The 12454-nt window shown below is 43.7% G+C and overlaps 1 protein-coding gene across 1 annotated transcript in view; it reads left to right on the plus strand.

Moving 5' to 3' along the window:
* Positions 1-12454, plus strand: part of ITPR1 (inositol 1,4,5-trisphosphate receptor type 1) — a 320526-nt gene that overhangs the window by 304147 nt on the left and 3925 nt on the right. Inside the window, exon 61 of the mRNA XM_069476048.1 lies at positions 6403-6564. Coding sequence (XP_069332149.1) covers positions 6403-6564 — 162 coding nt within the window. The remainder of the gene's footprint in view (positions 1-6402; positions 6565-12454) is intronic.

Below are 12454 nucleotides of genomic sequence, written 5' to 3' on the forward strand. Positions count from 1 at the left end.
AACAAATACTGTCCATGGCAATTTCAGAGTCATGGAACGTAGTTCAAGATGATTACCACCATTTTTCACCCAGACCAACAGATTCTCTTGAGGGGAGTGGGGGAGTTGCTATGATCTTGGAAAAATGAGCTTCAAAGATTAATAATAATCTTCTTCCTTTTCAGTGGAAATAATCACCCTAGCTTACGAAAGGGACAAATGATTTGAAGTTTACTGAGTGTCCTGTATTCCTGCTTTAGAAAAGTTAAGTGTTATCCCCAGTCCTCCCTCCTCCTCCAGACACTGTCTGGGGTTTTGCACGAGGCCAACGTCTGCTCCAAGCCCACCCTGGGCGCCCTCTGACCACTCCCGTCCCCTGAGCAGCCCTGGGCATTCTGGGAACGTCCCGTAGAAACAGCTGCCACGTGAGCTGAAAGGACTTCTTCCCCGAGGGGATTCTCGAGGGTAGGGAAGCAACCCGGCCCTTTTTTTTCTAGGACCCATCTTCACTCCTGTTTCCTTTACCCTCAGGTCTCCCACCCTAAACACCTGACTCTAATCTGGCTGTGAAAGAACAAAGGCTCTACCTGAGCAGCCTGGCTCTGAGGAGGTGATTGATTACCTCGCAGTCTTTCTCAGAACAGCCTCTTCATTTGAACGTGGGGAAAAAAAAAATACCCCACTTCTCAGAATGATTAGCATTTGCATCATACAATCCAACTTCCTCCTCCGTGTGTGTGTGTGTGTGTGTGTGTGTGTGTCACACACACACTCTCCCTCTCTCTCTCTCCCTCCTCTCTCTCCCTCTTTCCAGTCAAGAACATTTCAAGGGCTAGTCAATGCCACCCCCGTGTCTAAAACTTTAGTGTTTGCTTTTGCAGGGACTTTTCCAACTTTACCTAGAAAAGAACTAACCAGAACCTTAGCACTTGTGGTCAGCCTGCTTCCGGCTGTGGCTTCAGTCAGTTTGTCTGCTCCGACAGAGGCAGCACTTGCTGTGACGGGAACTGCCCTGGCTGGATTGTAGGAGGACCCGGGCAGACGGTGCCTAATGCCATTGGTATGTGAGATGCCAGCAGCAAGGAAGCAAGGAGGACAGCTCAGACCCAGAGTGGCAGATGTGGCCGGCCGATGCTCAGTGACCCCATAGCCCTCTTCCACCCTACCCTCCCGACCACATACACACAACACAGACACCCCACCCAAGCCGAATTCACATATAAACAGTGTCTTAGTGGAAGATGACTTTCCCAAAAATGCACTAGCAGCTAAGACACTGAGACACGTTTCTGATCTTGAACAGACACACAGGCGAGATTCTGCAAATGTTTCTAGGCCTCAGACCGGCTGGCTGGAGAGCCGCGGCTGACCAGCTCACTGGGGTGACCTTGCACTCGAGCAAGCTCAGCATTTTGTATGAAAGTCTTAGCTAAAGAGAAAGTAATTGGATTCAGGTGTTCTCTCTCTGCTCCCATTTCAGTAATTGGGATAGTCCAGACATTTTCATTTTGAGATTTGGATTCTGTCTGCAGAGGGAGGTCCTGCTGGTGAGGAACGTGACGCCACCCTGGCGCTTACCGCACTGCACAGGGTGCAAAAGCAGCTGGCAATTGAGAGAACAGTTGGGCTAGAATTGCTCATTGATTTTAACTGCTAGGTGCTCCTTGGTAATTTGAGATTTGACTTAACAGCCCAGGATGATTATTTTATTAAAACACTAGCAACACCTAGAATCTCAAATTTGGGGATCTACCCGCTTGAGTTTAGAAAAGGTAACAATGCTTGCCACCCAGGGTATCTGAATTCTCTGCAGTTGAGCTTGTTTCCTGTGGTTTAGGATCTCAGTGGGGTCCCTCCTAGCCCAGCTTTTCATTGTTAGACATTCAGGGGACACTGGGGGAGATCCTGTATGGTGGCGATTGGTAAATTTCTAGATCAGGAAGTCCCTCTCCTGTCTTTGCATTGAAACCCTCCTATGATGGGGAGAGAGAAGCTTTCTCCATAAAAGCAGAGAACAGGGCCCAAGTGGCTTGCAGCAAGTATGACTTTCTTTGAAGTGTTGAGTTTTATCTTTAACATTTCACTGAATTTCATATTCTGCTCTAGGGCATTTTTTAAGTTTAACATAAAAATATTTTTAATCATTGACCATTGACTAAAATGGACATCCTAAAAAGATGCGTTATTTCTGTCTGTGGCTTTACGTACTCTTTGGGCAGGGCCTTCAAGTCCCGAGATTACAGTTCCCCGCTGTGGAAGCATGAGACGCAGGGTGTCAGTGTCTCTCTTCCACCACTGAGGCACGGAGCACAGTGCCGGGAGTGCCCTTCCCCATTCATTCCTCCAGCGCACGCTCTGGGCACTCAGGACCTGGAGCGAGGGCTACCCCGGAGCTCCACAGAGGCAAAGAATCGCATCCTGAGACCCAGCTGTGGCCGCAGTCCTTGGACTGAAGCACCTTGAGAGCAGGGACTTTGTCTTTCTCGCAAACCCTCAGCACTCGGGCCCTGCCAGACACTGAGATTACAGAGGACCAGTAAACGGCTGTCGAATGGAGGAAGTCTGTACATGTTGCATTTATTTGTTCAAAGACCTTCTGAAGTCATTGCTTAGGGGCCCAGGAATCACACATGCCATGGAAGAAGGTGGGAATCTGCCACAGGAAAATACTCATTTTAATCTATAGTTACTCGGTCACGTGTTATTAGAATAAGGGAGAGAAACTGTTCCTTAAACTTCCCAGCTATGTGCAGACTCTTGCCTTGGTTTTCTGAAGTCTTTTGAAGGCCTCATTAATGTGGACGCTGTTTGGAAATCTGTGTTTTCTATTTTTACAGAGGGTTTGCTAAGCAAATGAACATATGAAGGATTTGAAAGCCAGATTTTAGATGGTTTTGCTAACATTTTAGGCAGTTTAGCATTGATTTGCATGTCAGTAATAAGTTAGCTACAGGTGAGTTCTGGCCACTTAAGCAGCCGGCACATCCTCTCACACTCTGCCCAGGTCTGGTCAAGGAGGTCTTTCGCAGATCTCTTCCTCCTCTTTCCCTCTAGTCTTCATTTTTTTTTAATTATTATTTCATTACATATTTTTTTTTTTTAGAGACAGGGTCTCACTCTGTCACCCAGTGCAGTGGCGCAATCATAGCTCACTGCAGCCTTGAACTCCTGGGCACAAGGCGATCCTACCTCCTCTGCCTCTGGAGCCGCCGTTGCTGGGACTGTAGGCGTGAGCCACCGCGCCCAGCTTCTCTCTAGTCTTCAGCAGTCTGAGCTGCTCCTCCCTGCCTGCCCTCATCCCCGACTCCAGCCACACTGGTGGCCTCACCATGCTGTGTCCTCTCTGTGGAGATGCCCTCGCGCCTGCCCTAGCCTGGCCAAGCGCTAACCTTCCTCAGGCCCAGGCCTTGCAAGAGGATTCTGGCCAATCTGTCACTGCTGTTCGGTTCTTTCTTTGATGCTACTCTCTCTACTGCTCCTTTGGCATAACATAACCTGCTTTATTCCATTAAAAAAAATCTAGATGTCCATTAAACTACATTGCAAACACTTTGATGGCAGGAGCTCCATCTCATATGCAGGTGTCAGAGTGGTTCCACGGTAAGGAGGTGTGGATGCAGGCACTGTGTCTAGGCATGTAAAGTAAGTGCTCCTGAAATATCTGTTGAATTTGTTATATTTTTAAAAATACTTTGCTCCAAGAGAGCTGATAGTGCTTAGACTTTTTATTTGAATCCAAGTATCAAATATTTCCCCCCCAAAATATACTTAATTACAGAAGTTTACAATTTGTAAATACTAGATAATTCTCGGGATTCTCTTTGAAAAATGGGAGTTAGCCACCTCCCCCTCATCTGTCTCCCCTCCCCTACTGTCCCCTCCCTCCCCACCGAGGACAAGTTACTCTCCTTGTTTCGGGGCCTCAGCTTCCTGCACTATAGAAACAGTGGTAGGATTAGTGATCTCTGAACTCCCTCCTGGCATTACACCCTATCCCGTCTCAATTGATGGCGTGTCCATGTGCTCCTCAGATTTTAACAGTTCAAATGGGACTTTTCTTTCCTCCTCAGTTTTTTCTCCTCCTCTGGGGTCAGTCTGCAAAAGTGTGTAGCAGTTGCCGTGCACACCTAGGGCCTTCTGCTGTGGGCTCTCTCTGCAGCTGTGCTTTGGGTTCGTGGCTTCATCAGCGCAGCCCACGTCATCTCTCGTCCCTTTGCAGGGGCCCGTTTGCCCTTGTGGGAGTGAGTAATCGCCTGCCCGCCCTGCGTGCCCTCTTCTGGAAAATTAGGTTTATTCCCCCGTTAGAGCTGACGCAGTGCATGGGCTGCCTCCTTGGTGGGAAAATATGGCTGTGTCTGAAGGATTAACACAGGAGCGCCGAGTGTCATGGGGATGGGTCACCGCGCTGCACAGTAGCAAATGGATTACAATCGGGGAGACGCTTCAGATTTTCAAGCTAGTCATTTTGAAATGGGATATTTTGCCCATTGGTCTGTGGTGGGGAATTCATGAAAGCAAATGTGGGCTGATATCAAGGCATAAGTGAATGAAGTGTTTATCTCAGGGCATAGGAAGGTAGAGGCCCTCATTTTTCTCCTCCAGCAGTCGTCATAAGCAACTCAGGACTGCTATTTAAGCATTTGTTATCAGGGCCCATGCAGAAAAAGAGTGGAATATCATTCCCTCCTTCCACGAGCATCTGTCCAGTGTCTACTGTGTCCTAGTCACTGTGCCAAGGTGGTTCCCACTGTCATGATGCCGACAGGCTAGTGAATTCCTACCTACCAGACCCCCTGCCCCCAAGTCTCCAGCAAACACTAAAGCAGATGTGATGCCATGTCCCAGTGTGCTGTGCCTGCCTTGTGATATTGTTCAGCTAGTTCTTACCTGGCTTCTAGATTGCTAGATTGCCTTAGGTCAAGACACGGTTTAATGATCTCACTTGATTAGTAATATTTAGACATATCTCATGGAATTTTGTTTTTTATTTTAAACATGTTGATGCCTCCTATTGTATACAGCAGAGGTTGGCGAACTCCAGCCCATGGGGCACACCCAGCCTGCTGCCAGCATTTGTTAATATGAGTTTTACTGGAACACACCATACCTGTTCATTCACATATTTTCCATGGCTGTTTGGGGGCTGTAATAGCAGAATAGTTGAGAGGCCTATGGTCCACAAAGCCAAAAATATTTACTATCAGAAAAGGTACTGAAAATGGTGCTGACCTCTTGTGTACACAAAACAACAACATGGGTCTGGTGTGTGTGGGTGTATTGGGGGGTGGGGATGATTTGTTTTAGAAAGTCTGTTAAATTTATCCTGAGAAGATCAAGATGGTCCAGGTGGGAATGACACCAGATAGATCCGGAATGAGTCAGTTTTCTTCGCCTTGTCTCGTGCTGACGAGGCTTGTCTTACATGCGTTCCTCCCTCTCCGTGCGGAACGTATGCACGAGGTGTGCATGCATGCGGCTCGCTCTCCAGGAGAAAGGCATCCGTGGGCAGGAGGAAGTGAGGTAGGAGGAGTCCCATTCTGTGAACCAGTAGTGAGAAATACTGTTCACAGGCATAAGCTGTAGACATCAAAAGGATGAGATAGACGGGGAGGAAGCTGAACGGGCCTTTCTTACTCCAACTGAGAGCATCCCCCGCCCACGTCACGCAGGAAGGAAAAGGAGGCACGAGTAGAGGAGTGGTTTCCATAAGCTGACAGACGGGGAAACTGAAAAGCCCATTCCCCATTTTTAGCTTTCTTCATAATCCTCTTACCCAAGCAAACCCATGCATACATGTATCTGTTAAATGCCAGAATACTTGGGGTCTTAAAATTCACTTCCAGAATGTTCGCAAATGGTTTCCCTGGCGTAATGCATTTTAAAATACACAGCACAATATGAGGTCCGTAAAGTAGTCAAATTCATAGAGACAGAAAATGGAATGGTGGGTTCTATGGGTATGGAATTTCAGAGAAAGATGAAAAAAATTCTGGAGATGCAGGGTGGTAATGATTACCCAACAGTGTGCATGTACTTAATGCCAGTGAATGAACACTTAAAAATGGTGAAAAATGGCAAATACTATGTTATGCATATTTTACAATTTTTTTTAAAACTCTTCAGTCATGTAATATGCGAAGATAAGGGGGGCAGTGGCATCCTTCAAATTTGTAGATTGGGACTCTTTTTTGGAAATCTACTTTCCCCTATAATTTAAAGTGACTTCCTCTTCTAAGAAGTACATTCAGTTGAAAAGTTAGTTACCGAATGGTTTTAAAAAATACACAGGACATTAGTTCTGCAGTAGACAGAGATAGCTTAGTCAGAGGTTAGGAAACACGGCACAGTAAAATTGCCTTTCTTGTTTCTGCGCCTAGAAGTGACTCCTCCTACTCTTTTTTATTTTTTTAATGTGGATTCTAGGAAAGAAATCTTGACTGGTTCCCCAGGATGAGAGCCATGTCCTTGGTCAGCAGCGACTCTGAGGGAGAACAGAACGAGCTGAGGAACCTGCAGGAGAAGCTGGAGTCCACCATGAAGCTTGTCACTAACCTTTCTGGCCAGCTGTCAGAACTGAAGGATCAGGTAAAGAAAGAGATCCCATCTACACACACACACACACACACACACACACACTCGCGTGCCACTTCCATTGTACCAGTGCTGAGGGGGAGGAGTCGGTAGTGCTTATGTTACGACCTCGGGCACTTGACCTGGATGGAAAAGGGAGCCGGGCAGCAGAGGACAGAGTCACCTGCCCCACCCGTCTCCCCACCCACCCCCTTCAGTGTCCTTCTACAGGATAAGGCCACGGTGGTACTTTCAGTGCTGCTAAGGACATGGTTTTAATGTGAAAAACAAAACCAAAAAATGGCCAAATGCAAACGACTTCAATGAAGTACTATAAAAAACCACGATACAGAAAGCTATACCCTTTTTTACTTAGTCACTGGCGGGAGATTAAAAGCTTTTTCTTGTTTTGCTTCCTAGCCCTCAGATTTGTCAAATGTTCACCCAGGATTTAAATTCAGCATCTTGGGGTAAACCATAGTCATGGAAACACCCTTTTTGTTGAATCCATTTATCAAATGCTTATGGAGTGGCTACCATGGCACAGGCGTGATGCCAGGTGCTGGGGCTAGAACTGAACGATACAGACACAGTCCCTGGTCTCACGGAGTTTAACAGTCTGCAGAAATGCCCCCATCCTGCTTCCTGTCCGTTAGATAAATGCTTTACCCGCTTCAGTAATGGGGGGGGCAGGTTTATACCGAGCCCTAGGTACTCTCTCCCCACCCCTTGTGACCCCCTGAAAGTGAACACCACCGTCACCAGGTGGTTATTCAGTGATGGGCTGCAGCTGCGTGTCAGGGACATGCAGCGGGGGTGGCAGGCAGACTGAGCTTGGTTTTATGACTGCTTTTCTGAAGCTGACTGAGATAATCAAGTTCAGATAGGGGAACAGTTCAGCATTTTATGAGAGTTTCTGAAAGCTTTTTAATCAACTCCATAGACAAGATTATAAATGCTGCACAGCGGTAGGCAGCAGGCACGTCTGCCCTGGAGGTAGGTTGCAAGGTACACCCACAGGTGATTTATCACTCTTATATACACCGTAACTAGCGAAGACCTCATCTAGAATAAACTCTTCCTGGAGATGGTTTACAGAGCATTTTTAATAATCCTACTTTGAATTATATTTCTTTTCCAACTAAATTATTCCAAACTGTGCCCTAAGATACCATTTGGTCTCAAGTTCTTTTCTTTTGCATGTATTAAGATGCAAATAAAAAAGACTAATGAGGAAAGGCGTCCTTATTTATGAAGGCTGTCTACAGCTCTGAGCTTGGTAGCTACCTAAGATGAGTAATAACCTAAATAAGTAAAACTAATGAAGATCTAACTAGATTACTTTGCTTATTAACTTTTTATCCTTGCTGTGAAACGTTGACAAATGTTCCCCAGGACTACACTGACTCACGAGTACCTTGTCGCTACAGCTGCTTCTGTTACCTCCCCTCCCCCACCGCAAAATGTGAGGGGAACTTCTTAATGCATGTAGCAAGCCTGACTTCTCTTCTTCTCCTGTTTGAGATAGCTGTGGCTGTAAGAATCTCAGTTAAATGAGATGTGTGAAATTAGGTGCCCAAAATCTTACAGACACTGATCTAATACTGACTTATATAAAGGAACTGTTGAGCTCACCATAAAATCTGGTGCCATTTTTCAAAGAAACAGATGATCTTTGTTTCATGCCCGTGGTACAAGAATTGCAACAGTTAGGCATTCTAGATGTCACGTGCCAATGCAACCAAAATTCATTCTTGCTCATTCATTACTATTTCTCATCACACTTGGAAGCTCTTTGGGGGCATGTTTCTGTTGATATGAGAAATTGGGTGTTTCTAATTTACTAGAGGATTTCTTAAAATGTGTCTGAAACAGACTATTACTGGGTATTCTATGGTGGTGAAACCAAGCGAAGCCCTTCCCTACGGGCTCCACCTGCCCTTGCAGTGCTCAGAATCTGCTGTTGTGAGAGTGCTGCTTCGATGCGCACTTTGCAAACCAGTGAACCTTGTCAAAGGAGTGAGCTGAGCTGAGGAATCAGCAAAAAGAATCACAGGTGTGGAGGAGACACCCAAGGCTTCAGATGTCATCTCACCCGGTTCCTTCGCTTTCTTGGTGAGGATACCAAGGAGCACAGAAGGCTTTTAGGAAATTTGTTTAAACTTTATGTGACAACGCCAGGGCGGGAGTGCTGGATCCCTTGGTCTGGGTTTTTGTGTGTGTTTTTGTTTTGATTTGCTTTGTTTTGTCACTGTACTGTACTGTGTGCCTTTCACGGTTGATTGTTTAAATTCTTTTTTTTTTTTTTTTTTCCAAAAAAGCCTTAAAGTTTCAGAAGTTCATCATGCACTTCAGTGGTACAGTAGATACACTCATTGCCCTTTTACAACACCTGAGCATGGTAGAAACTAGGCATTTTTGTAAATCCAAGGTAGAATTGTTTCTGTTAAGCCAAAATTTTGGCTTCAATAAAATATGTAAAATTTGATTACATAGGAACTAAAGTTCATTAAGTGACATCAGAACCAGAATGGTTTAAACTGTTTGATTCTAGCCCTTTATACGTTTTTTGTTTTAAAGTTGGCAGTTGGAACCACTCTTCAAAAAGCCTTTCTTTCCCCTGTGAATGAATTTGAAATTGAACTGTATTTTTCTTGCAAGACATTAGAGGCTAAAAAGAAGCATGAGAAGCCAGTAGGACGTTCTCAAGTGCTTTTAATAGGATTGATTGAGGTGCCAAATTACAGGAAAAATTCAGCATAGCTGCTTTTCGGGGGTGGGGGGAGGATTTGCTTCTTTCAAAAGAACTTTAGTCAGTGTTTTCTTCTGATTATATAACTTCTAACAAACCTTTAATGCATTTGTTTAAGAATCAACTTGTTGAATGGATATGAATTTTATTAAGTTTGGTGTTACAGCAATCTTAAAGATTTCTTAAACTGTTCTGCACTAAAAATCATACAGATGTGTTAGAGAGTTGCTGGTTCTTAAATGGTAATTGTGAGAATTCCTGGTGAGGGGAAAAATTGAATTAAAAAATAAAAGCTCTATGAATGATTAATGAACAAGAAACTCTGTGATAGATACTGTTTTTAAACAGCTATGAAAGAATACCATTCACTGGTAAAAGTGCTGGAAAACAAAAATTGCTTCATTAGTTAGATTTTTTTTTTAGATCTTTTGACTCAAAAACCAGCCTAATGGAGCAGTAATAGTTTAAATGTGGATGACTTTGGTTTTAATCTTTACTGTTATTGACCTCTTTGGTTATTGTTTTCTTAAACTACCAATTTGGGAAGAAAAAGTTCCTGTTAGGATAGTAGCAAAATCATGGTTAGTGGTGTCACTTTTTCTATTCTTGCCAAGAATGGATGGTTAGACTTGCTGTTCTAAGTGTTACTTAATGATGCCTCTCAAAGTTTCCCCTCCCAAGAGATTCTGAATACTAAATGTGATTCTTTTACATTCTTATTCCAAGGAGGAGAACTAATGTAAGAACTTAAATTTTTTTTGCATGTTTTCTTCATAATGCAAAAGAGCAAATATTGAGAAGGGTTAACTTTTTTGGAAATGTGACTGGCTTCCTCTAGGACAGTGACCCTGGTTTGTTGTTGCCAGGAATACAAGTGCCTGAAAATTCAGATCATGTTAGCATGTTACGGTGTTTGGCATTTTTTCATGCAAGAGGGTTCTCGTTAACATTAACTGCTTAAGGAAGGAAGGAAGAACAAAAGATTAGAACAACTGCCCCAAATTGGAAAATGGAATATGAAATAAACCTTACTGAATGTGTCTGTGTTCCTTACACTGTGCTGGGACTAACACATCTGCCCTCTAGGATCCCATAATCTAGCAGGGAAGACAAAGAAGTAGACTTCTAACAATCTAATATGGTATGAAAAGCTCAGTGACCTGAGGCATGAATAACGATTCATGGAGCACACAGAAGGAGGGAGGTAGGTTGGTCCTGTGCGAGGTTTGGAGCGAGGAAGGAGTTTAATTTCTCCAGTCTTACAAGAAGGTGACTTCTGAGCTGGCAGGGAGATGCAGGAGGGGGCTTCCCAGGAAAGGAATCAGCATGAGCAACGGCATGAGGACGCATGGCATGCTCAAGGAATGGCAGTATGTTCTGGTTCGTTCAATTCCTTCTTTCCACCAACATTTATGAAACACCTGTTTGCAAGGTACAGCACTAGGTGCTGGGGATACAAAGGTGAATAGAACCCGTGCTCTTTCTTCAAGAGCTAACACTCTAGAGTGGGAGACAAGTGAACAGATAAATTATAGTTAAACATGGTAAGTGTGCAACAGAGGTATGAACACATTGCCCTGGGAATGAAGACAAAGGAGCAATTCATTTGATCTGATCTTAGGGAGAAGAATAATTACCACAGAAACCTTCTCAGAGGTGATGACGCAGGAGCTTGGTTTCAAAGCTTGAGAAATTTTGCCAGGTGAAAGGAATAGAGCGTCAGGGAGCAACTCTAAGAATCCTACTAAATCAATGTAATTGTATTCAAGAGATGCTCAGTTTTAGTTCTCGGTATTTGAAAATCATCATTCTGAGCATGACTGATGATATAGGACTGTAAAAAGTAATTCTGCTTACTAGGGTTCCCTGGCTATTTAGAAGCTGAGTGACCGACCTTACTGTGACACGAACGCAGCTTTTCAAAGACTATCAAGATCCGTTTTAAACCAGAATGTAGCATTCGTGTGCCGTCAGTGAACCTTCCTTGCTGTGCCAGCCTTTAATCATTTAGAGGCCATGCTGCTAGATTAAAATTTGCTCATTTGTACTCTGCACCTAGTGCTTTCATGAAAGATCTTTCGGATGTTTGGCTGCACCTGACTTGGAAAGCTACACAATTCTTTGCTTCTTGTTTAGACTGAAGTCAAAAGGAGAAATGCTGAAATTCAAGCTCGTTTCTACACTGGTTTAACTACGAAGAACAGCACATTGTTTCAGCTGTTCCTCCTCAGCTACATGAGGATTTTGAGGATTTTAAAATGTACTATAAATGGGACATCTTACAGTACTCACTATAGATGTTTCAGTATTAGAATGTTGAACATAATTACCTTAGATTTGAATCTGATGGATATTTTTATCAAGAGCCAATTTTGATTCAGATGTCCAGAGAGAATGCAAGAATTCATGTGTCATATTCGGTTCTCCTTCCTCAGCTGAATCTGTGAATATGGTATAGTTACCTATCTTTTAAAGATTTCTCACTCACCTAGGGAAACTTTAGAGGCTAGCTGGAACCTATGTGAGAATATGCTAAGGATAGATTGTGGTCATTATTTATATTTGTTTTGATATAGGTAATAGTAACAGATAGTAGTGATGCCTTATAATAAAATATATAGTATGTGTAAATGTGAGTGTACGTAAGTAGGGAGGGAGTTAAGTAGATAGATAGAATTGAGCTAATAAAGCCAGAAATTATGTGAGAATATGTACTGATGGGCTGTGGAAACCTAAGTGGTCAAGCAGTGTTGGCCTTCGTTTCTTATAGGTCAGATTTAGTCCTTAGGGGTTTTGTGTTTTGTGTGTGTGTGGTTTTTTGTTTTTTTGTTTTTGTTTTTTTTAGTTCCCTTATAATTGTAATTGGATGATAACATGACTGCTGCCAAAAGGTCCAAAGACTTTAGCAATTGCCCAGTTCTTAGCAGTCATTTAAATGGCAATGACTTTGCCATAAATGACAGCTATTCTGTTTAAAAGGCCATGGTTGATTCCAAACAGAATCAAATGTGTGCCACCCGTGTGCTCAGCTGCAGAGAATCTTCTCCAAGACTGCCTCTCATTTGAGAAAAAGAATATTGTAGATTATCAGCAAAAAGCGCTTCTAGAGCAGTGGTTCTCAAAGTGTAGTCCCCAAGCTAGCAACATCTAATC

Source organism: Eulemur rufifrons, chromosome 7, assembly GCF_041146395.1.
Source record: "Eulemur rufifrons isolate Redbay chromosome 7, OSU_ERuf_1, whole genome shotgun sequence".
Taxonomy (NCBI): Eukaryota; Metazoa; Chordata; class Mammalia; order Primates; family Lemuridae; genus Eulemur; species Eulemur rufifrons.